Below are 26,592 nucleotides of genomic sequence, written 5' to 3'. Positions count from 1 at the left end.
GCCCAGAAGTTTGAGGTTGCTGTGAGCTAAACTGAAGCCACAGCACTCTAGCCCAGGCAACAGAGCAAGACTATATATAAAAAAAAAAAAAGTCCGGGCATGGGGGCTCACACCTGTAATCCTAGCACTCTGGGAGGCCGAGGCGAGTGGATCTCTCAAGGTATCAAGGTCAGGAGTTCGAAACCAGCTCTCACAAGAGCCAGACCCCGTCTCTACTTAAAAAAATAGAAAGAAATTAATTGGCCAACTAGAAATATATAGAAAAAATTAGTCGGCATGGTGTCATATGTCTGTAGTCCCAGCTACTCAGGAGGCTGAGGCAGAAGGATCACTTGAGCCCAGGAGTTTGAAGTTGCTGTGAGCTAGGCTGATGCCACGATACTCTAGCCCAGGCAACAGAGTGAGACTCTGTCTCAAAAAAAAAAAAAAAATTCTGAGTTTATAGTCATTTATATGCATTTCTTCTCATTAGTTTACAAACTCTTTATAGAGTATTTTATTCATTTTTATATTCCACATGGCACTAATTTTGCCTAATTAAATAGGCAAAAAATAATCCTAATTACACATATTTTTGTTTAGCAAAAAAGGCATATTTTATGAATTAACCCTTTTTTCTTTTTTACAAAAATGACATATAACATTTAATTCATTGAATTATAGTTATTTACCTTTTCTTTCTTCCTCCTAGGCCATAAACACTACAAGAGTAGAGATTAGGTTAGTTTAGCCAGCTCCTTATCATTGAGGACCTAGCACATAGTTGGTAACCCATAAATGTTTGTTGAATAAAGGAATGAGATCACAATCAGTGTCAGTAGTGGTTTTGAATACTAGTAGTTAGCTTCCCAGAGGACAAGGAATATAATGGGAAAATATCTGTTCAGTAGTCTTCTGCTTAATGTGAGTCTTTTGTTTAAAATATCTTCTTACATATTTAGAACTTTAGAAAGTTTCACTAAAGAAAGTTCAGCTGAAGCTTCTGTTACAGTCCTTCTGCTTTGTTTTTCTTATCTCTGCAGTGCTGAATTTTCCCACAGTCATTTCTGGGATGGGCTAGGCTCTCCTCCAGATTCCCCACCTCCTGGGAGTGATGTGTATTGCAGCAGTGAGCTGAATGATCCTCAGTATGACCAGAGTCTCCTGGAGAACTTATTCTACACTGCACCTGTAAGTCATTGACTCTGAAGCTTTAGGAATTGGAGAATAAGAGTGTTAGTAATATCAGTAGCTGCAGCCCACTTGCCAGACAGGAAACTATCCATTTTATATACCTTGCCTTATTCAATCAAAATGACAATCTTAAGAGGAAAGTATTATCTTCATTTTACAGATGAGGATACAGGCTTTGTAAGATTGAGTATTTTATCCAAGGACAAATAGCAAATAAGTGTTTAGAGCCAGAATTTGAGTTTGGGTTTGCCCGAGTCCAAAACCTATTGTCTTAATTAATGTATTATATAGCTTTCTTAGAGCTCTTCTAAGGAAGAGCTAATATAATTATACCCTCAGAACCACCCTTGACTTGTATCTATTGAAAATATTCCAGAAACACCTCTACTCACAGATGACAAATACTTTTGGTCCTTAAGACAGGGTATTCTCTTTTTCAGGCAGTTCTGGTTTTTCAAAGTTCTTTCTTATATCAAGTTGTATGTTCTTAGCATCTTCTAAAGTTTATAAATAGTAAGTCCAATCCCTGTTCCACAAGAAATCATTTATATGTGTGAAGATTGCTGTCATACTCCTGATTTTCCTTTTTTTCAGGTCAGAAAAAGATAACTGAAATACAAGATAGTTTATACCAGCTCAGTGTTAAGACAATAGGACTACTTGGGTTCAGAGTAAGCAGAGAGAACTTTTATGTGAGATTGTCACAAAAAGCATATGAATAATAAAGTATTTTAACTGAGACTTGAAAGTGTTTTAAGAGGCAGAGAAAGGATATGAGATGGATATAGAAAGAATGACCTGTGTAAAAAGGCATATTTGTGCACTGTAAGGGATCCCGTTAACTGGATGCAAATTCATGTATAAAAGGAGTTGATGAGTCAGGCTAGCACATTACAGCCAGTCTGTGAAAAGTTTTGAATATCAGGTGAGGAGGAAATGACATATCAAAACTGTTTTAGGCATCTTAATCTGGCAACCATGTAGTGGGCAGACTGAGAGGAGAATAACCAGAGCAGATAGGAAGCCATTGCATTATGGGAGGTGTGAGAAGGAGCACCTGGGTGAGTGAGAGTGGCAACAGTGCCATTGGAAAGGAGGAGATGGGTTGAAAAGACATTAGGAATTGTTAGAATTTCATGACTTCCTACCTTAGAAATCATTGCTGATATTGTGTTACCTTTAAGATAAATAACAAAAGGTTTATTTATTATACATTTATTATTTATTACTCATTTTCTGTGTGCCAGGGACTTTACATGTTATCTGTCATTTATTTAGTCCTGTACCAAATGTTTTTTGTTTTTGGTTTTGGGGTTTTTTTTTTGAGACAGAGTCTCACTCTGTTGCCCAGGCTAGAGTGCTGTGGCATGAGCCTAGCTCACAGCAACCTCAAACTCCTGGGGTCAAGCAATCCTTCTGCCTCAGCCTCCCGAGTAGCTGGGACTACAGGCATGTGCCACAATGCCTGGCTAATTTTTTATATATATTTTTAGTTGGCCAATTAATTTCTTTCTATTTTCAGTAGAGGGGGGTCTCTCTCTTGCTCAGGCTGGTTTCAAATTCCTGACCTTGAGCGATCCTCCCGCCTCAGCCTCTCAGAGTGCTCGGGTTACAGGCAGGAGCCACCCTGTCTGGCTTGCACCAAATGTTTTTAATTCATTATTTCATTAATTTTTTTTTACCAGCCGCTTAATATAGTATTGGCTCTCTTCTACATATCATGAAACAAAAGCTTAGAGAGGTTAAGTACAAATAATTAGGTAGCAGATCTGGAATTGTAGTCTAGACTGGAACCCTAGTCTATCTGGCAAAAATACCTGTATTTTTTCTATTAGACTACATCATCATAAGTCTTGAGCATGGCATTAGAATCTAATGCTGACTTATCTCCCTAACCTTATCTCCCACTTTTACCCTTTACCCACTGGAGACTTCAGCCATAGTAGGGTCTCAAACCCACTCCTCAAACGTTCTATTAATAGCTCCTGGATCTCCATATTTTTTGCTGGTACCAATACTTCTACTTTGAATGTTGAAATGCCCTTATCCATCTGGTAAACTTTATTCTTTAAGAATTAACGCATTACCTATATGAAGAAATCTTCTCAGACTTCACCAAGCAGAAGTAAATGCCACCAATATCTTGCACCACAATATCTTGGACATATTTGTATTATATCACCATTATGTGATATAGTTCCTCGTAAACATGAACGTGTCTTCATCATCTTTTTATTACAAGTACAGCAAAGGCCAGGCAAATACTGAGTAGTCACTTAGTGACTATTTAGTAAATAAATGAATGTATGAATTCGTTTGAATAAATGAATGTAAATTTATTTAGTAAATAAATGAATGTATGAATAAATAAATGAAATAATTTCAGTGGGCCAGCACGGTGGCTCACACCTGTAATGCTAGCACTCTGGGAGGCCGAGGTGGGCGGATCATTTGAGGTCAGGAGTTCGAGACCAGCTTGAGCAAGAGCGAGACCCCGTCTCTACTAAAAAATAGAAAGAAATTAATTGGCCAACTAAAAATATACATAAAAAATTAGCCGGGCATGGTGGCACATGCCTGTAGTCCCAGCTACTCCGGAGGCTGAGACAGAAGGATTACTTGAGCCCAGGAGTTTGAGGTTGCTGTGAGCTAGGCTCATGCCACAGCACTCTAGCCCAGGCAACAGAGTGAGACTCCGTCTCAAAAAAGAAAAATTTTAGAAAGTATTTGTTAACTAAAAGAAAGGTGAACCAATTTTTGTTCATGTCCTTCTCAAGGGTCATGAGATATTTTGATATTCTTAATAGTGAATAGTGTTTGATATTCTTAATAGTGAATAACATCCATAGCTTAAAAATTCAACATTATTACCATGTATTTTTAGTCCCTGAAATTCTTAGCTTTTGAACAACCTAGTTTATGTTTACTCTAATTTCTTTCAGCCTGTGGACCCTTCTAGATTTTGATTACCTTGTCAATAACCATTTTTAAAAGCTGCCACTTAGAAAAAAACTTAAGGGCAAGAAGCGTTGTAATTTCACCTTTAAAAAATTGTATTCCTTCCTAGAAGGACATTCTTATCATGCTTATTTAAATTAATTTGTTCCCCTTATCACATGTGAATGCATTATATACCCTGAGATGCTGAAAAAAAGGAGTTGGAGATGATAGACTTAAAATGACTTTGGGCTGGTCTCCTGAATGAGGTACTAGCAAGCTTTATGCCCTTTTTTTTTTATTTGGAACCCAATAACTATAATGCCATCTTCTCTTTTTATTTTTAATTTTGTAATATAAGGGGTTGATCATTCAATTGTATTAGCTACCTTTCTCAAAATAAAAATGAATTATGGCCGGGGGTGGTGGCTCACGCCTGTAATCTTAGCAATTTGGGAGGCTGAGGCCAGGAGTTTGAGGTTACAGTAAGCTGTGATGACACCACTGCACTCTAGCCTGGGAGACAGAGAGAGACCTTGTCTCAAAAAAAGAAAAAAATGAATTACTGGAGGCTTAGCCACATATTCCCTCATTAAGGAAATTTATGACATATAGTAAAAAGTTCACCTTAACAAGATTAAAAATAGAATGAATCATTTATAATATGGAGCAATGAAAAAAAACAATCTTTGTGTCTAAATAAATAATTAGCTAGGTGACATTGTACCAGTCATTTGGCCTCAAACTGTGGTAGGAATACAGGCTTTGAAACCCATGGAGATCAAAACCTGGCTTTACTGCTTACAGCTTTGGATGATAAACAAGGTACCTAACTTCTCTCAGCTTTGATTTTCTTATCTGTAAAAATTGAGATAAAGACACTTCATAGGAATGTGGTAAATATTAGAAATATACATGCAGCATTTAGCATACCAGACACAGGGTAGGTAGTCAATAAATGGTGGTTGTTATTATTATTGAGGATTTGAAAGAAGAATATCATTTATTTACTTTGAACTAAACTTGGAGGTTATTTTTGTGAACATTAACATTATTTTTGTGTAACTGGGAGAAATATGGGAGTATCTCCCTGATATCAGTTATCTTTTTAAGAGAATGATGTTATGTGCAGAGAAGAATTTGCTTTCTTTTAGAGAAATCTTTGTTTACGACTATCCCCAAAGCTGTTATCTTTTGGTGACTTTTTGTTTATTCCTCCCCATAGAAATCTGAAACCAGCATGAGTGATTTCCTCAGTGAAGATGATGATATTGCCCATTCTAAAAAAATGAACAAGTCAAAAACTCTTGCCAGATCTAAGGTTCTAGAGTCAAGGGATCATAAGCTAAAGAAGAAGGCAGCAGGCAAGAAAAATAGGTGAGCCTCTCTCTGAGTGCTTGTTTAGAGGCAAAAGCAAAGGAATATTATTTCCTCAAAATCTCCTAAAGTGAAATGACCTATGTTTGCCCAACACTATCAGAGTGGTTAAGTTATAGTAACTCAGTCAACATTGTAATCCTTAAAAATTTAATAACATGAAAAGATGGTACAATTAAAATGGTTAAGGGAGAAAGTGGAATGCTAAGTTGTATGTGTGCTGTGATCACAGCCATGTAGAAACATGCATAAAGAAAGCAAATGGGCCGGGCGCTGTGGCTCACGCCTGTAATCCTAGCTCTCTGGGAGGCCGAGGCGGGTGGATTGCTCAAGGTCAGGAGTTCAAAACCAGCCTGAGCAAGAGCGAGACCCCGTCTCTACTATAAATAGAAAGAAATTAATTGGCCAACTGATATATATATAAAAAAATTAGCCGGGCATGGTGGCGCATGCCTGTAGTCCCAGCTACCCGGGAGGCTGAGGCAGAAGGATCACTCGAGCCCAGGAGTTTGAGGTTGCTGTGAGCTAGGCTGACGCCACGGCACTCACTCTAGCCTGGGCAACAAAGTGAGACTCTGTCTCAAAAAAAAAAAAAAAAAAAAAAAAAAAGAAAGCAAATGAAAAGGAATACGCAAAAGTGACAGTAGTTATATTAGGATAATAGGTAAGTGAAATAAAGTCTATCCCTTCTAGAAAAACCTAATTTCTATACCTCCATTGTGTAGAGGTAAACCTTTAGATTACAAGAATGTTTTTACATTTTTTGAGATTTTTTACATTGTAGAATCTGATAATTAAATCTGTTTCCAGTCCCTGATAACTTGTGAATCAAGATACTTGCTACCTTAACCTCTTTCCTTGTTTTGCCTGTGCAAACTAGATTATTTCATGTTGAGCCTCTAACCATCTGCCTTACTGTCCCTATGAACTCCTTTCAGAAGTTTGGTTGAACAACAGATGCTCTCAGAAACTCCAGAGGATACCCAAGTGATGACATTAAGTGTGGATAGACTGGCCCTTCTGGGTAGAACACATTCAGTCAGAATCGTCATCGAAACAATGGGAGTCCCTCCAGATAGTCCTCAGATGACCCCTGGCAAAAAAAGTTTTGCTGGGAGACCACCTAAGCTAACAACAGCAAAAAAGCGGTATGTCTCTTAACATGAGAAAGCTAAATTTGACATTTTTGGAAAGTGTGCCTGATAATAATCAACAATTGTATAACACTTTATGATTTCTAACATGTTTTCTTATGTATCACTCAATCAGTAGAAATGTATTGAATCCCCCACTAGCTCCCAAGAACTACATTAAGTAAGTGTGGGAATAAACAAAATTAAGATACACACTCTGATCTTGCAGACCTTACAGTTACCAGGAGAGAGAAGCCTTTAAATGACTGTCTATAACATTTTAGAGATTTAGGAACCAAAATAGATGTTTTATATTGAAAGTATGGGGAGCACAAGGAATGGAGCCTTTAATTCTGCCTGAAAGGATTGGTGAAGGCTTTGAAGAAGAGGGTAGGACGTCTGAGGACAGGAGGTCCTGAAAGTAGGACCTTCAAAGATATGTAGGATTCATTAGCCAGAACACAGGTTTATTATATGGTTCATTTTTAAATCACTTTTTGTTTTTATTTTAGCACTTTCTTTGTGGAATATCACTTTCCTGTGGGCTTTTCTAAAAGTGGATTGGGAAAGACAGCTTTGATCACTGAGGTGGTTCGACTTGCTTCCAGTAAAATTACAGATGGAGGTAAGAAACAGACTGGTTTTCTGTTCCTTAGACATCTTGACTTGAGAATTTTTGAATTCCTAATTACTCATTTGACTTTTGTAGTATCATAGAATCTTAGAGCTAGAAAGAACTTCAAAGTGAATCTACTCTAATTCCTTTATTTTATTATATAAGCAAGGAAACTGGCCCAGTGTTACTATGACTATCCTGATATGAGGCAGCGGGTCAGTAACATAGCTGAGACTGGAACTCAGAATATACTAACATTTAGATCATGTTCTTTGAGCTGTCATCATTTTTCTTGTCATTTTTTTTAAAAAAACAGTTTTAACAAGGCAAAACTTATATACCATACAATTCACTCATTTGAAGTGTAGGTATGATTTAATGTTTTTCAGTATATTCCTGGTACAACCCATCACCACAATATAATTTTAGAGTATTTTCCTCCCCCTTAAAAGAAACCCCATACTTAGCATTCACTCCCCATTTCCCTTTCCCCACCAGCCCTAAGCAGCCGAGTCTCTATCAATTTGTCCATTCTGCTTATCTCATATAAATGAAATTATGCAACATGTGATTTTTGTGACTGGCTTCTTTTCTGACCATAATATTCTCAAGTTTCATCTGTGTTATGGTGTGGTATCAGTACTTCATTCCCTTTTTTGGCTTAATAATATTCCATTGTGTGGATATGCCAGATTTCATTTATCTGTTCATCACTTGATATACATTGAGTTGTTTCTACCTTTTGGCAATTTTGTACAATGCTGCTATGAACATTTGTGTAGTTTTTCATGGACATGTGTTTTCATTTCCCTTGGTATATATATATATATATATATATATATATATATATATATATATCTGTAAAATTGCTGAGTCATATGGTAACTCGGTATTTTTAACTTTTTCAAGAACTACCAGGCTGTTTTCAACAATGGCTGCTCCATTTTGCATTCCTACCAGCAGTATATGAGGGTTCTAATATCTCTACATCCTCATTAAAACTTATTACTTTCCCTTATTTTTTATTCTAGCCATCCTAGTGGGTATAAAGTAGTATCTGATTGTGGTTTTGATTTGCTTTTCCCTTATGGCTAATCATGTTAAGCATCTCTTAATGTGGTTTTTATGTGTTTATCTTCTTTGGAGAAATGTCTATTTGGATCCTTTGCCCATTTTTTAATTCATTTTTTTTTTTTTTAATGTTTTTGAGATAAAGTCTGGCTCTGTCACCCAGGCTAGATTGCAGGGGCAACATAGCTCACTGCAACCTCAAACTCCTGGGCTCAAGTGATCCTCCTGCCTCAGCCTCCTGGGTAGCCGGGACTACAGGCGCACACTACCATCCCTAGCTGATTTTTCTATTTTTTGTAGAGACAGGATCTTGCTTTTGCTCAGGTTGGTCTCAAACTTCTGATTTCAACCAATCCTTCCACCTCAGCCTCCCAAAGTGCTAGGATTATAGGCATGAGCCACCATGCCCTGCTGGGCTACCTTTGTATAATTGAATTGTGAGAGTTCTTGGTATATTCTGGATAAAAGTCCCTTATCAGAGCTATGATTTGCAAATATTTTCTCCCATTCTGTGGGTTGTCCTTTCACTCTCTAGATGGTACTATTTAGAGCAAAAAATGTTTTTTTGAGACAAAGTCTCGCTTTATTGCCCAGGCTAGAGTGAGTGCTGTGGCGTGGGCCTAGCTCACAGCAACCTCAAACTCCTGGGCTCAAGCAATCCTTCTACCTCAGCCTCCTGAGTAGCTGGGACTACAGGCATGCACCACCATGACCAGCTAATTTTTTCTATATATATTAGTTGGCCAATTAATTTCTTTCTATTTGGTAGTAGGGATGGGGTCTCGCTCAGGCTGGTTTTGAACTCCTGACCTCGAGCAATCCATCTGCCTCGGCCTCCCAGAGTGCTAGGATTATAGGCGTGAGCCACTGCGCCTGGCCCAAAAAATGTTTTTAATTTTTATATAGTCCAGTTTATTTTTTTGTTGCTTGTGCTTTTGGTATTGTCTTTTTTTCTATTTTGTTTTAAATATTTTTAATACAGAAAAATGTTAATATAATAAACAATATGTTTCTGCCACCCAAAATTACAGCCGCTTTTCTAACATATTTTTAGAATATCTTTACCTTGCTTTGCCAGTTTAATACATAAACAGTTCATCAGTGTAAAGTTTCTTCTCTAGGAGATAGTTTGAGAAGTAAAAGGTGTGGTCCTAATACTCCTTACATATTCAAGTAACTTCCTTTCCAGCTATAACATTGCATTTTAAAATTTTTATTTTGCCTTGTTTCATTTGCTTTTTGAACTAGATAATCTATTTACATGGTTCACAATTTCAGTATTCCATCTGTACAGGTAAACAATGTAGTTGCTTTTATATCCTTCCTGAGCTGTTTGATGCATATATAAGCAAAACATTTATTCCTTTCCCACCCCATGCCCACCACCCATGTTTATGCAAATGTTAGTACACAATATATGAATTGAGTATCCCTTTTTCAAAATATTTGGAACAAAAGTGTTTAGGACATGAGATTTCTTGGGGAGGGGACCCAAGTCTAAATATGAAATTCATTTATGTTTCACATATACCTTATACACGTAGCCTAAAGTTAATCTTATACAATATTTTAAATAATTTTGTGTATGAAACAAACTTTTAATTGATTTTGACTAAGACTCATCACATGAGGTCAGGTATGGAATTTTCCACTGTGGTATCATGTTGATGCTCAAAAATTTTTGGATTTTGGAACATTTGGTATATATATATATATATATCTGTAAAATTGCTGAGCATCTCTTAGCAATAATATGAATTGGACTAGATATTTTCAGGGTCGCTTCCCAACTCTTTAAAAAAAAAACTTTTCTGGGACATTGTTAGCAATTTATTTATTTATGAATTTCTTCTTCCATTATTGCCTCAACTCACTTTTAGTGGCAAAAAAAATAATAATAATAACCTTAAGAAACAGAGGGTCAGTCACAGGAGCTCACTCCTGTAGTCCCAACATTTTGGGAAGATGAGGCAAGAGGATTGCTTGAGGCCAAGAGTTCAAGACCAGCCTGGGCAACATAGTGAGACCCTGTCTCCACAAAAAAAATTTTTAAGATTTGCCTGGCATGGTGAAATGCACTTGTAGTCCTAGCTACTCAGGAGGCTAAGGTGAGAGGATCACTTGAGCCTAGTAGTTTGAGGTTAGAGTGAGTGATGATCATGCCACTGCACTCTAGCTTGGCAAAAGAGAGAGAATCTGTCTTTAATAAAGAAGAAGAGAAAAAAGAAACAAAATTACCTGTGTGAGTGGTACACATGTGAAAGAAAATAAAGAGAAAAAAACAATTATATGAGAAATGCAATAATAGTACAAACATTTCTCCTTACCTAGCTAGTAAGGAGAAATCTGAGTAGCATCAGACTGAAATAGAATTCTGTTTGTATATAATGCATTTTATAATGTCCAAAGTGCTTTTTATTTTATTACCTCAGTTGATCCTCCCTGCATACTAACAAGATGTAGGTATCATCTTACTTCCCTTCCTTTGGTAAGGTAACCAAATAAACTGATCTCCTAGTGAATGTTGACTTCTTGGGCCTAGATCTTTTGTTTATAGTTCCTGCATGTTCATCGAGAAAGCAAGACCCAGATCCTTTCTAAGAGTACCAAGAGAAGTATACAGAGTCTATAACTAAGATGGCCAGAAATGAATAGATCAGTAGGTCAAAGTGGGCCATCTGAATGAATGCCAGAGATAGCAGATACTCTTTGTAACTTGGTCTTTTGTGATGGTTCTTCAGATCCATGTTAAGGGCCTTAGCAGTGAATGGACAGGAAGATGGTTTTATAAAAGGTGATAAATTGTTGCTGAGGTGGTTACTAGTAAGTAATAGAACTGGAGCTTGAACTCATATACTTTGATTCCAGTCTCAAGTTCCTTTTATTGTTTACCACTTAAAAGCCCATGGCAATACCACCATCACTTTATCCATTTACATTTGTTATTACAGCAGAAATTCCCATCTTTCCATCTGAGAGACAAACACTATTCCCCCTAATACTGCTAACTAACATCAGTACCTGGTACCTTGTCTGAGTATGATAGTAGAGTCCTGTTCTTCAGTCAGAAGATAAACTCATTTTTATTATTATAGTTTTTTTTATTCAGTTCTTCTATTTATTTATCCCTCATTGTCCTACTGCCAGCCAGCCCCCTTCTTTTGTTATGCTACCTACCAACTTGTGTTTTAAAAACAGTCATATTGGCCGGGCATGGTCACCCATGCCTGTAATCCTAGCACTCTGAGAGGCCAGGCGGGCGGATCGTTTGCACTCAGGAGTTTGAGATCAGCCTGAGCAAGAGTGAGACCTCGTCTCTACTAAAAATAGAAAGAAATTAGCTGGACAACTAAAAATATAGAGAAAAAATGAGCCGGTCATGGTGGCGCATGCCTGTAGTCCTAGCTACTCGGGATGCGAAGACAGAAGGATCGCTTGAGCCCAGGAGTTTGAGGTTGCTATGAGCTAGGCTGATGCCACAGCACTTTAGTCTAGGCAACAGAGTGAGACTCTGTCTCAAAATAAATAAATAAATAAGTAAAAATAGTCATTACCTTAAACCCAGTGAACTGTATGGGCATGTTTCCTTACACATCCAGTGCTGATATCCTTGGCTGCATTTTTTATAATGAAGCAGAGCAACATAGTACTGCTTATCTTCTGCATGCTATCCAGGGGTTTCTCTTTGTCTCTGCTCGTTCAATCCTACAACCCTAGCACTTTCTGTGAAATCACACTGACTAGATTCCTGAAAGAGATTCTAGTTAGATTTGAAAGGGAGGCGGGTGGTATCAAGGCATGGTGACTCTGGTTGGGAGGTGTAACATGTGCCTATGTGTATGATTCTCCTGACAGTGGTGAAATTCCAGCAACGATCTATGTTTCCAGTACAGTTTGGTGGCCCAATGATAGAGCACTGGTGGAATTCCAACCTCACTTTCCAAATTTATGCAAAGAAAATGCCACAAAAAAAGGTATTTCAAGTGATTTTTGACCTTTGCCTTACCATTGACACCAGGAATTTAGAGCATAGTTAAAATTACATTCCTACCTAACCTAGGAATTTCTCCAGGTTCAAGTAACACTACTACATATTATTATTATTATTACTAATCTCTATTTGCTGTTTGTTATAGGCCAGATATTATGCTAAAGGGTCCACATGCATACACTATCAACTTTAATCATCACAATTCCTCTGTATTAGGTACATTATTATCTTCATTTTACAGATGAAGTAATGAGATTTAGTGAAGTAACATGTCTAAGGTCACCCAGTCCAATAAAAGACAAAGCCAGGACTCCATCCCACGTCTACCGTCCTTAGATCCTAAGTTCTTAACCTCTTTACTGTGCTGCTCCCTCCTATAGAGGAGTGACTATTTGTATTGATACAGGCTATTAGCATTAATTTGAGATTCTGCTTCTTGTTTGCACGTGGGATACATAAGATATCCAGCCTATGTCCAAAAAACATAATTGTGGGTAGCAGTTTTGATCAGCTAATTCACAGTTTATAAAATCTACTTGCAGCTGGCACAACATAAATTAAGAAACTACGACATGAGCAGTTTTTGCCTCCTTCTGTAAAAGTGTAGCCTTTATAATCTTTTGACCTCCTCTTTGCCATGTATAGCATGAGGAATACATCTTGTTTTCTTCTGTTTGTTTTTTCAGAGGCTATAAACAATGCAGGTTATTTTTGGAAAATATATCAAAGTAGGAAGAGAGAGTAAAGCACATAATTTCATAAACTCAAGATAATCTCTATTAACATTTTGATATAGTTATATTGAATTATTTTCCCATACCTCGTTAATGGCTTTTTTCTAATTATAAAAAATTTATACATTTTTTATTATTGTTTTTTTGAGACAGGGTCTTACTCTATTGCCTGGGCTACAGTGCAGTGGCATCATCCTATAATAGCTCATTGCAACCTTGTACTCCAGAGCTCAAGCAGTCCTCCCACATCCATCTCCTGAGTTTCTGGGACTACAGGTGCATGCCACCAGGCCCAGCTAATTTTTTTTTTTTAATTTTTTGTAGAGGTGGTGTCTCACTGTTGCCCAGGCTGGTCTTGAACTCCTGGCCTCAAGTGATGCTCCTGCCTCGGCCTCCCAAAGTTCTAGGATTGACAAGTTTTTTGGCGGAAACTTGAAAAATATTTTTGAGGCAAAAATTGCCCATAATTTTATTACTGAGAATTAGTATTGTTAATTAACATTTTTACATATCTCCTTCATCTTTTCAAATGAATACAATATGTTGTATAATTTTGTATGCCATTTTTATCTTTTTAAATTTAATATTGTCTTATGGTTTTTATTCATTTTTCTTCAAAATATGTGTTTAATGTTTTCCACATAATTTTATAAGTACTTGAGGTTTACTATATATATTATACCCTACTTTTTTTTTTTTCTCTCATTAAACTTTGTTTTAATGGGTCTCAAAATTCTGTGACAGATTTTTGGTCAAGTTGTTTCCATTAAAAAGTACTGATTTTAAAAACTAATAACTTAAAACTGCCACACAAAAAGAAACAAAAGTGGTCCACAAAACATTCTCCTTTCCTTCTGAAGGTTTTACGATGCATTGTTATTAACAACCAGTCTTTTACTATTAAACTTAAATGGCCAATTGAAACAAACAGTTCTGAGACCGTTCTTCCACCACTGATTAAGAGTGGGGTGGCAGGTATTAGGGATAATATTCATTTAGCCTTCTGAGCTTTCTGGGCAGATTTGGTGACCTTGCCAGCTCCAGCAGCCTTCTTGTCCACTGCTTTGATGACACCCACAGCAACTGTCTGTCTCATATCACGAACAGCAAAACGACCCAGAAGAGGATAGTCTGAGAAGGTCTCGACACACATGGGCTTGCCAGGGACCATATCGACGATGGCAGCATCACCATACTTCAAGAATTTAGGACCATCCTCCAACTTCTTTCCAGAGCGGCGATCAATCTTTTTCTTCAGCTCAGCAAACTTGCAGGCAATGTGAGCAGTGTGACAGTCCAGTACAGGAGCATAGCCAGCGCTAATTTGGCCTGGATGGTTCAGGATAATCACCTGAGCAGTGAAGCCTGCTGCTTCCATTGGTGGGTCATTTTTGCTGTCACCAGCAACGTTGCCACGACGAACATCTTTGACAAACACGTTCTTGACGTTGAAACCCACGTTGTCCCCTGGAAGAGCCTCACTCAAAGCTTCATGGTGCATTTCAACGGACTTTACTTCAGTTGTAACATTGACTGGAGCAAAGGTGACCACCATGCCAGGTTTGAGAACACCAGTCTCCACTCGGCCCACAGGGACAGTGCCAATACCACCAATTTTGTAGACATCCTGGAGAGGCAGGCGCAAGGGCTTGTCAGTTGGACGAGTTGGTGGCAGGATGCAATCGAGAGCTTCAAGCAGTGTGGTTCCACTGGCATTGCCATCTTTACGGGTGACTTTCCATCCCTTGAACCAAGGCATGTTAGCACTTGGCTCCAACATGTTGTCACCATTCCAGCCAGAAATTGGCACAAATGCTACTGTGTCAGGGTTGTAGCCAATTTTCTTAATGTAAGTGCTGACTTCTTTAACAATTTCCTCGTATCTCTTCTGGCTGTAGGGAGGCTCAGTGGAATCCATTTTGTTAACACCAACAATTAGTTGTTTCACACCTAGTGTGTAAGCCAGAAGGGCATGCTCACGGGTCTGCCCATTCTTTGAGATACCAGCTTCAAATTCACCAACACCAGCAGCAACAATCAGGACAGCACAGTCAGCCTGAGATGTGCCTGTAATCATGTTTTTGATAAAGTCTCTGTGTCCTGGGGCATCAATAATAGTCACATAATATTTGCTGGTCTCAAATTTCCACAGGGAGATATCAATGGTGATACCACGCTCACGCTCAGCTTTCAGTTTATCCAAGACCCAAGCATACTTGAAGAAGCCCTTTCCCATTTCAGCGGCCTCCTTCTCAAATTTTTCGATGGTTCTTTTGTCGATCCCACCACATTTGTAGATCAGATGGCCAGTAGTGGTGGACTTGCCTGAATCTACGTGTCCGATGACGACGATGTTGATGTGGCTCTCTTCCTTCCCCATTTTGGCTTTTATGGGTGGTTTTCACGGCACCTGTGTTCTGGCGGCAAACCCGTTGCGAAAAAGCTATTATACCCTACTTTTACCAAACATTCTAACAAATACTGTTCATATTATTATAGACTTTTAGTAGATAGCATTTTAATAACTGCATATTATTCCATGGTGTGGATATACTTAATTAAATATCAGGGATTGTTAGTAGTTTAGTAATTCCAGATTATTTAGACATCTAGTGATTTCTAATTGTTAACTACTTTTAACATATATATATTTGTATGTAAGCTTTTTATGTATTGTTTATAATTTTGTATAAATTACCAGAAATGGAATTATTAGGCCAAAGAGTGTAAATATTTAAAGCATTTTATATGTATTACCAAATTTATATATGTATGTTTCCAGTTTATATTCCCATATGACAGCCTCTTGTTTCTCCATAACCTTATTGCATCAGGTATATTAAGTTTTGTAATTTTCCTAGTTTTAAAAGCAAAAATTTGTAACATCTAAATTCATTTTTTATTTTTAACAGTAAAGTTGAACATTTTGAGTAAATAACTTTTTTTTTTTTTGAGACAGAGTCTCGCTTTGTTGCCCAGGCTAGAGTGAGTGCCGTGGCGTCAGCCTAGCTCACAGCAACCTCAAACTCCTGGGCTCAAGTAATCCTCCTGCCTTAGCCTCCTGAGTAGCTGGGACTACAGGCATGCACCACCATGGCTGGCTAATTTTATATATATATATTAGTTGGCCAATTAATTTCTTTCTATTTTTTTATAGTAGAAACAGGGTCTCGCTCAGGCTGGTTTTGAACTCCTGACCTTGAGCAATCTGCCCACCTTGACCTCCCAGAGTGCTAGGATTACAGGCGTGAGCCACCGTGCCCAGCCAGAGTAAATAACTCTTAATAGAGAAAGATAATCTTCCAATCTCTTTGTGGCTGATGAAGACCTCTATAATCTTCCAGAGGAAAGTCATGAAAGCCAGAAGGAGGACCAAAATATGACAGAATACAGGATCCCAATTAGAGTTGCCTCAGCCAAATAATCAAGCTTTTTACTTTATAAAGCACAGTTTCTTTTTTTTTTTTTGAGACAGAGTCTCACTTTGTTGCCCAGGCTAGAGTGAGTGCCATGGCGTCAGCCTAGCTCACAGCAACCTCAATCTCCTGGCTCAAGCAATCCTCCTGCCTCAGCCTCCCAAGTAGCTGGGACTACAGGTATTCGCCACCATGCCCGGCTAATTTTTTGTATATATATTAGTTGGCCAATTAATTTCTTTCTATTTATAGTAGAGACAGGGTCTCACTCTTGCTCAGGCTGGTTTCAAACTCCTGACCTCGAGCAATCCGCCCACCTCAGCCTCCCAGAGAGCTAGGATTACAGGCGTGAGCCACCGCGCCCGGCAGCACAGTTTCTTTATAAGCCATCATATGTTGTCATTTCAGTTGTAATCCCATGGCTCCTCATTAACCTAAACTTTTTCTTTCCTTCCTCCCTCAGCCCGAAGTCATTGGATCTGCATCGCTTCCTTTGCGAGCTGTCATTCAGTCAGAGCTGCTTTCTTTCAGTGACCAACTTCCAGTGCAACAGAAAAATGGTCGGACTCTACTTGGCCCCCTCAAGGTACATAGGTATACATTCAGGAAGTCAGTTGTGTTTACTGAGCATGTATTATTGGCTGACACTGAGAACATAGCAGTGAACAAGAAAAGCAAGGTCTCCTCTCATGTGGAGCTTCTATTGAAATAAGTCAATAGAAGTGCTATGAAGGAAATAAACAGTATGACATGATATTGAATACCTGGGAAAACGTAAGGAGATGGTGGTCAGGGAAGATCTCTCTAAGTAGGTGACATTTAAGGTGAGATTTGAAGAATGAGGGAAGGATGAAGTAAAAGGCACAGGGAAGATCATTCCAGAGAGAGGGAATAACACATGCAAAGCCCTTAAAGCAGAAATGGGCTTGGCATCATCAAGGGACAGAATGTTGCCACAGAATAGTGAGCAAGAGGAAGAGTGGTAGAAAGTAGGGTTGGACAGAGAGGTAGGAGGCATATCATTCAGAGCTTTGTAGGTCAGGGTAAAGAGTATAGATTTTAGCCTAAGAGCCAAGGAAAGGATGTGGAAGCATGGAAGTGACATGATCTGATTTGCACTTTTAAAAGATTACTGTGTGGAGAATAGATTGTAGGGGTCAAGAGGGAAAATGTGGAAGCTGTTACATTAGTCCAGAAAAGAAATGATTGATGGTAACTTGGACTAGAAAATTACAGTAAATAAGAGTGAAGTATTAAATAACTGAGTGTACCTCATGGAATGAGTTCTGATGTATAATTCATTAGAGAGGGTTTTTTTTTTTCTTGTATTCAGATACATCAGGATTTCTTGGGTGGCAGAATTTGAATGTGTGACTTTAGTACAGCTTTGTCTTGGTGTCCTGGTGTGTTTTTACAATCAGTACAGCTATGCCTAAAATGTCTCCATGGCTCCCAATTACTCAAAGGATAAAAGTACTGTTTCAGCCTTCTCTCTTACAGTTTCTCTACCAGTAACTGTATCAAACTGTGTAAAGAATCACTAAGAAGAGGCCGGGCGCTGTGGCTCACGCCTGTAATCCTAGCTCTTGGGAGGCCGAGGCGGGCGGATTGCTCAAGGTCAGGAGTTCAAAACCAGCCTGAGCAAGAGCGAGACCCCGTCTCTACTATAAATAGAAAGAAATTAATTGGCCAACTGATATATATATAAAAAATTAGCCGGGCATGGTGGCGCATGCCTGTAGTCCCAGCTACTCGGGAGGCTGAGGCAGAAGGATCACTCGAGCCCAGGAGTTTGAGGTTGCTGTGAGCTAGGCTGACGCCATGGCACTCACTCTAGCCTGGACAACAAAGCGAGACTCTGTCTCAAAAAAAAAAAAAAAAAAAAAAAAAAAAAAAAAAAAAAAAAAAAAAAAAAAAAAAAAGAATCACTAAGATATCATGCTGGTCCATGTTTTTGTTCTTAATTTTTATGCTGTTTCCTCTTCTTGAAAGCCTTCTCCTTCCTCTCTTGGTCTTCTTAATACCATTTAGCTTTAAATATTTATATGATTATTATTGTAAAACATTAATACTGCTTTACTTTTTTGCTATCCAAGCTTTGTTTTTTAGCTGGTTCATTCTAGACTCCCATTTCCTTTGCCCAAAACTCACCAATTCTTACTATTTGTCACATTTGCTTTGTAATTGTTTTTCTGCCTCTTTCTCTCACTTTCTCTCTTTCTGGCCTTTTTTCTTCTCCTTACCCATATACACACACATGTTTTTTATAAATTGTTTGAGAATAAGTTATAAACATCATGCCTCTTTCCCCCTAAATTCTTTAGTTTATTTTTCTTGTATTTCCTAAGAACCAAGGACATTATCATGCATAATACTCTAGAGTTATAAAAATCAATTTAGCATTAATACTATATTACAGCTACTCAGATTTTACCAATTATGCCAATGCTTCCTTTATAACAAAATTTTTTTCCAGTCTAAGATTATCCATTGCATTTCATTATCATACCTCTCTGATCTCCTTTAGTCTGGAACAGTTCCACAGCCCTTCTCTATCTTTCAGTACATTGATATTTTTAAAAAGTAAGGCAAGTTATTTTGTAGACTATCTCTCCACTGGGATTCACCTGAATCACTTATTGCTATGATGATTATAAAACAGTGATTTCTAGCTCCACCATTCCCCATGCATTTATTTAGTTGTCATTCTACTATATGGAAAATATAGTAGAATTCTCCCATATTTTGTTTCTTCTCCCATACTTATTTTTTATCAGTATGGATTCACGATTCTTATATTATTCAATAGGTTATAATCCATTACTGTTATGCATTTTTATGCTTAAATTGTTCTAAATTTAGCTAGTGGGAGCCTCTTCAACTGGATTCTGTGTCCTTTAAATGTGTCTTCATTCTCTTCTGAGCACTTTTCTTATTTTCTGAACAACATGATATTCTAGGCTTATCTTTTATTATTGATAAATCATCTGTCTAGATTTTTTTTGTTTTTCTTTCCCTTTCTTTCTACAAAAATATGCCTAGATTTTCTTAGTCTTAGTTCTTAATGTATATGCAGTCTTTTACTGTTCTCATTATTATAGTGTTTGATTATGACTTAGTTCATTTCCTAATAATCTGATGTTTCTAGCCTCAAAATTCTGACTCTAATTCTAGAGGACATTTTTGCTGACTCTTCTTTTGTGTTTTATAGGTAACCTTGGAGCTTGTTACAGATAACAAAGTTTTCACTGGTGTTAATACTAAGTTAAGTAGCGGCATCCAACACACCCCACCTTGTGCTCCTATAAGCCCAGATAAGATACTGCCAGAACCTAGCCAAGATATTACCTGTACCAAAAATACACAAAACCTAAATCAAATTAATGAAGAAACTGCAGAGAAACCATTGAATTTGGTGCTCTCCAACTCAAAGTCACCAAGTGCAAATCCTTCAACCTTTAAGACTATGCCAGCCTCCCACAATTTAGTAAATCAGACAAATGAGTCAACAAAAGAGAGTACTTTGCTGTTCTATGTGCTATTGATGGTGCCAGATGGGAAAGATTTCATTAATGGAGAATCTGAAAAACAACCACCATGTAATATTTATTTAAATTGCAAGCTCTTCAGCACAGAGGAAGTCACCAGATCTGTCATCGCATGGGGCACAACACAACCAGTCTTTAACTTTTCTCAGGTAATTTTGTACATTCCATATCCATTAGGGGAGTGCAGGAGGGGGAGACTGATATGTTTCCCAAATCATAATTCCATCTTATAAGAAATCTAGAATGTTTAGACTGAAAGAGACCTTTGTGATTATCTGGTGTGCAGATCCCATCCCACTATTAGATTAGAAGGGAAAAAGACATTACCAACATTTTAAAACTTTTTGCATTTTTGTTTTTCTGTCTTGTTTGAGTTCATGTGGTTCCCACTATTTCTTTTGCCTGAGTTTTAGATTCTGTTCCTTTCTGCTTCCTCTAGGACTTTGATTAAACTTCCCCATCTTTCCTGTACCTTCTGTTTCTCCTTCTTCATTACTTTATTTATATAATTCTCCTCACTGTCATTTTTTTCCTCCACTTATTTCAATATTCATCTTACTTGACTTATCTGTAGGATTTGATACTATTGCATAAATTAGTTTTTTCCTTGGTTTCTCTGACACCATTCTCTTATTTTCTTCCTGACTCAATAGCTATTCTGGCTGAGCACAGTGGTTCATGCCCGTAATCCTAGCACTCTGGGAGGCCGAGGGGGTAGGATCACTTGAGCTCAGGAGTTCAAGACTAGCCTTAGCAAGAGTGAGACCCCATCTCTATTAAAAATAGAAAAAATTAGCCAGGCATGGTGGCACATGCCTATAGTCCCAGCTACTCGGGAAGCTGAGGCAGAAGGATTGCTTGAGCCCAGGAGTTTAAGTTTGCTGCAAGCTAGGCTGATGCCACAGCACTGTAGTCTGGGCAACAGAGTGAAACTCTGTCTCAGGAAGAAAAAACCCAAAAAACCTTTCAGTGATTCCCCAAAGCCTTCAGGATAGAATGTAAATCCTTAGTTTGGATTCCAAGATCCCCTAGAACTGACTGTATGTACTTCTCCAGTCTCAACTTCTGCCACTCTTCCCTTCATATTAGGGCAACTATACTTGGCTTCTTGCAGTTTCCTGAATATTCTGTTCTACTTTTTGTCTTTACATGTGCTGTTCCTTCTGCCTTGAATTTCCTTCCCAGCCTTCAGGACACTTTTAGGCAGAGCTTTTTATACTAGTTAATTCCTGCTCATCCTGAAGATTTAGGGTTACCTTTTCCCAGAAGCTCTATCTGAAACGTCCCTATTTGGAGGTTAGGTTGCTGTGTTTTCCTTTTTTTGGTTTCAAGGAACTGAAATGTACTCAGGGTATCTTATGTAATTAGAGTTTCTTAGGTGGATACAAAAATAGCTCTGCTCTGGTTCCCTGTTCTTCTAGTGTCTTAATCTCATCATGCCATGTATCGTTTCTGGTTTCACCCTTTTTGCCTCTCCTATTTTCTATTAGTTTTATCATGGGCCTTATCTCCCTTCTGCTATTACAGTTGTTACTACAGGTTGGGTTCCTTCAAAGTGGTGGGTCCTTAATTCTACCATTAATTTGGTGGAACTGCTATTGGCTCTAGACCTCTGGTTCTTTTTGTGACTTGTCTTTTCTCTTTCAACCACTAGCTGGCCAATTCTGGAGTAATTTTACACTGAAAATCCAGATGAATAGATGGCTTTGCTATTTACTATGACACCTGTTGGGCAGAGGCTTTTTGCACTGATGAGGCCATTTCATTAAATACTATCCAGCCAATGAGTTGGCTGCTGTTTATAAAATGCTCAACCCTTGTCAAGTCAGTAGTGTACTTGTTTCAAAAACATCTTTCTTTCAGTGAGATTTACAAGTGGGTCACTTTGCCTTAGAAAGGGTTGGATGAGTTTATCAGGCACCATGTTTGACATGTCTGACAACCTCTCTATGTCCTCAAAGTTCCATCTATATGAACTTTGTCATCAGAGAACTCATACTATATTGTATCTGGCCTTTATGTGTTAATCTCTAATAGCAGGCTGACACTTCTCTTGAGGATACAGAGTGGGTTTTATTTTTATGTTGCTAGCTCCTGTGCATGCACACAGTAAGCTTTCAGAAAATGCTTGTTGAATAAGAGTATAAATTAATCCTTTGTCTCAGGTGTGAATTTTGCTTTATTTTGGTTTTTTGGTTATTCCTCTCCCCCAGGTGATTCCTGTCTCTCTGTCTTCCAAATACCTGGAAAGGCTTAAGAACAATGTAATGGTAATTGAAACTTGGAACAAAGTGCGGAGCCCAGGACAGGACAAGCTGCTCGGGCTGGTGAAACTTCCCCTTCATCAATTTTACATGTCGTTCAAGTAAATAGGATCTTTTGGAGTATTCTTTATTTTGCATCTTTAACTTTGTATGGACTGAAGAGGAATTCTTTTGATTTGCAAACATGAATAGCCCAGTAATCCCTTGGAGGACTTTTCTCAATTTCACCACAATTGCTGCTCTTTCTCCAATTTTAAAGCAGTTTTACAGATACTGCTTACCATGTTTCAGGCATTATGCTAAGAACCTTACATACATCAAGTCATTTAATCTTCATAACAACCCTCTGAGGCAGGTACTTTTATTTCCCTTATTGTACAGATGAGTTAACAGAGACTCAGAGAAGTTAAATTACTTGTCACATATATCAGAAGGGTGAAACCACAGTTAGAATCTGAATAACCTAGCTCTAAAGTCCACTCTCTTCACCAAAAAGTTCTGCCAGAAATTACCACCTCACAAAACTATGGTTTACCTTTCTGTCACAAAACTTCAGTATTGTTCACATCAGCTAGTTGCAAGATTTCTGTAAAGAATATTGTCTTTTACACCTTCTGATGTGGTTACTACTCCTCACTTTAACACCTAAATGGGATATTGATTAACCTGAAGGTTATTTCTTTCCTCAGTACAGACTGTTTGGTTTTTTGTGTTGATTCAAGTTTCAGATCTTTAATTATTTTAACACTGACCTCTTTCCCAGCAGCCCTCTTATGGTTCTGGTTCTGTGTTTTAAATGTTATATTTTACGTTTTACAGAGAACACCTTTATGGGTATTATCTCATTTTAGCCTTACTATAACCCCTTGAAGTATTTTCATTATCCTCATTTTACAAATGAGGGAAATTTGTCCTTTAACTTGGAGAAGTCACTTAACCTTTCTGGCTTTCTTTTTCTTATCTGTAAAACGAGGGAGATAATACATTCCCTCTCTCTCGTGGAGCAGTTATGAGGATCTAATGAGAAAATACATGGGTGCTTCTTCTGTGAACAAAGTACTCAGAATAGTAACATTGGAAATCATCACCACGCCAAGGAATACTGCTGGAATCATGGATGCTACTGTCTGCTGTAGGCTTTCGGCCTTTTCCCTTTTTTTTTTTTTTTTTTTTTAGTTGTAACATTAATTTGGTCTGGTGTTCCCCTTCCACCACTTCCCTTCTCATTCCATTGGGTCCCATTCTTTGCTGAAAGCGCATGAAATAATAGTAGCTACCAATTACTGAGCACTTACATGTACCAAGCATCATAGTTAGTATTTTATATTTGTTAGTTTAGTGCTAGCAGTAGCCCTATGATGGAAGTTTTATTGCCTACATTATACAAATGAGGAAACAGATTCATAAGGGTTAAATGGATAGTAAATTACACCAGGTAAGCAGCAGAGCTAAGATTCAGCAGGATATTATAAATCATTTATCAGAGCTTGAATCCCAACTCACCCTCCAACTAGTTGTATATCCTTTGCTAAGTTTCTTAACCTTTTTAAATTTAGTTTTTCTCATCTGTTAATAGTATCAATCTTTGCTGCATTAGAAGGATTAGAAACACTATAAAGTGCCTGTCACATAGTAAGCACTCAGTAGATGATAGATATTATTGGTATTACTATCCGAATCTTATCAGCCAGACTCCAAAGTCCACACTCTTCTTAGCTGACCACACTGCTCCCTTCAAAATAATGCAATCTAGCAAGGCTCCCCTGAGATACTGTTCAGATCACAGACACTGGACTTGAGGCCATGATGATACACACACACATCAGTCACATTCTCTGTCTTCAAATTGCTACATTTTGAAAATATCTGCCTACTAATTTTTATTTGAGCGGTGACTGACAGATTCACATGTTTTTTAAAACCACTGTTACTTTTCTAGTTGTAGACCTATTTTTAGCGAGCTGAAAAAATGAGTTAACTAAGAATTGAAGCAACTCTGTGATGTGATTGATGGATGTTATTTGCTCATTCACAATTTCTCCCCCTCTAGAGATCCCAAGATTTCTCGCCTGCTGCTTGATGCCCAGTACCCAGTTGTTGCTGTCGACAGCTACTTGCCTGTGATTGATGTGTTTTCAGGCCACCAAAATGGGAATCTTCGAGTCTTTTTAGCTATGGGTTCTTCAGATCAGATAATGGCAGTACAAAGATTAAAGAATGAAGAAGGAACACTCCCTCCCTTCAGCCCTAGGCCAGCCCATTTACTGGACCAGCCATCTGTAGCAGCTGTTGCTATGGTAGTAACTTAACACTGTGGTTCACAAAAACCATAATCTCATTTTCTCTTGCATATTGTGGTGAATCTGTTGCCCAAATCTTTATTTCAATAATGAAAGGTTCAACAAAAGAACAGGCACACCAGTGCTTGCTATAAATCTAAGGAATCATTGGTATTTTTCTGTTATGGTTTAAATGGATGTCTGTGACCCTCTTAGCTCCCTGAATTTATAAAGAGAATCTAATTGGGCTGGGCATGGTGACACATGCCTGTAATCCCAGCTACTCAGGAGGCTGAGGTGGGAGCATCACTTGAGGCCAGTTCAAGACTAGCCTGGGCAATGTAGTGAGACCCTATCTCTAAAAAAAATAAATAAATAAAATAATCTAATTTAACAACCAGATCTTAATTCTCCAATTTACTAACTTAATTGCCTTTTAAAAAAAAAAATTGAGGTTGGAGAGTGATCCCAAATGGAAGCCAGCAAAATCTTGATTCTGTTTGTTGGGTAAGTCCATGTTGGAAAGTTAAATGAAGTGCTGGCTTGTCTACTAGTAACTTAAAAGTAATTTTTTTTGTACTATGCCGTACAATTAAGAAAGTACATTGACATACTTTATCATGTTTATTTCCCTAACAACTACATGAAGTGAGTCATCCTGATTCTGTTTTATAGGTGTTGAAACAAAATCAGAGAGGTTCTGTTACTTGTCCAGGGTCACATAACTAAGAATGGGAGAATTTAGGGTTCAGACACAGTCTTCGTTCTATTGTATCATATGCTACTTACTATATCTTTATTTGTTGTCTTTATTAGTATAGCCAAATCTCAAGTGTCTAGACCATTTAAGTATGTTATATTGTTAAATCTGAATTCAAATGACAAATTTAAATATCTCTAACAGGGGAAAAACTATTAGGTAAATATCTATTAATAGGTTATGGTTTATTTGTATATTATGAACTCTAAATTTTTCTTGGTTATTTGTTTCTTAGTTATTGTCTACCATAGATAATAGTATTTTTCTAATTGAAACTTACATAAAAGCACAAATAAAGAAAAATCACCAGCCGGGCATGGTGGCTCACGCCTGTAATCCTAGCACTTTGGGAGGCCGAGGCGGGCAGATTGCTCAAGGTCAGGAGTTCGAAACCAGCCTGAGCGAGACCCCATCTCTACCAAAAATAGAAATAAATTAATTGACCAACTAAAAATATATATACAAAAAATTAGCTGGGCATGATGGCGCATGCCTGTAGCCCCAGCTACTCGGGAGGCTGAGGCAGTAGGATCGCTGAGCCCAGGAGATTGAGGTTGCTGTGAGCCAGGCTGACGCCACGGCACTCACTCTAGCCTGGGCAACAAAGTGAGACTCTGTCTCAAAAAAAAAAAAAAAAGAAAAGAAAAATCACCTATAATATTCCCAGGACTATTTAGGTTTTATATTCTTCTCACCTTACAATGTATACTCAAATCATATTAAATTCCACATTAAAAATTAGAAAAGCTTTCCATGAGAACAGAGAAAATCCTTGAAAGATTTGCCTGTGAAGTTAGATATCTACAAAAAGAGGGTTTTTTTCCTCCTATACTCATGTCTTTCATCCAATTCACCATCTGAAGAACTAGTACTGCACCATCTGCAGAATTATCAAATTGCTTTGCTACGAGCAGCAATTACAACCGAGAGGTATTTTTTTTAACTGATTTTTTGTTCCAGGGAATCAAATTGCAGTTTTTTGTTTTCCTAAGGGAAATTATTGAGCAGAGCAGGTATTGCTAACATGTTTTTAGATTTCAAAGCAAAGACCTAATGAAATTTCTGTTCCAGATTTATTTAATTAGTAATTAGAATGTTAAACATGTATAAATCATACATTTTCACTCTTACCTGAACCTTGAATTCCCCCTTTGAATATTCCTAATAATTGGTTGTCAAATGTCTGCTAAGACTGTATAGAGTAGCAGTAAAGAACATTAGCTCTGGAGTCAGACTACTAAAGTCTAAACCCTGGTTCCACTCTTATTAGCTATGCATGTTAAGTTAACTGAT

At 37.8% G+C, this 26,592-nt stretch overlaps 1 protein-coding gene and 1 pseudogene across 3 annotated transcripts in view; one reads left to right on the top strand and one right to left on the bottom strand.

The window, feature by feature from the left end:
- Positions 1-26,592, top strand: part of C2CD3 (C2 domain containing 3 centriole elongation regulator) — a 143,848-nt gene that overhangs the window by 41,929 nt on the left and 75,327 nt on the right. For all 3 annotated transcript variants that reach the window (XM_076002307.1, XM_012744854.2, XM_076002308.1), the window contains exons 8-16: positions 1,023-1,170; positions 5,336-5,487; positions 6,426-6,635; positions 7,133-7,245; positions 12,163-12,281; positions 16,912-17,034; positions 19,660-20,145; positions 22,210-22,361; positions 24,311-24,557. In XM_076002307.1, the coding sequence (XP_075858422.1) occupies positions 1,023-1,170; positions 5,336-5,487; positions 6,426-6,635; positions 7,133-7,245; positions 12,163-12,281; positions 16,912-17,034; positions 19,660-20,145; positions 22,210-22,361; positions 24,311-24,557 (1,750 nt within the window). The remainder of the gene's footprint in view (positions 1-1,022; positions 1,171-5,335; positions 5,488-6,425; positions 6,636-7,132; positions 7,246-12,162; positions 12,282-16,911; positions 17,035-19,659; positions 20,146-22,209; positions 22,362-24,310; positions 24,558-26,592) is intronic.
- On the bottom strand, positions 13,742-15,427 carry LOC105860291 (elongation factor 1-alpha 1 pseudogene; annotated as a pseudogene).

This window comes from Microcebus murinus, chromosome 4 (genome assembly GCF_040939455.1).
Source record: "Microcebus murinus isolate Inina chromosome 4, M.murinus_Inina_mat1.0, whole genome shotgun sequence".
Classification (NCBI taxonomy): Eukaryota; Metazoa; Chordata; class Mammalia; order Primates; family Cheirogaleidae; genus Microcebus; species Microcebus murinus.
This window is presented reverse-complemented; position numbering and strand designations above follow the sequence as displayed.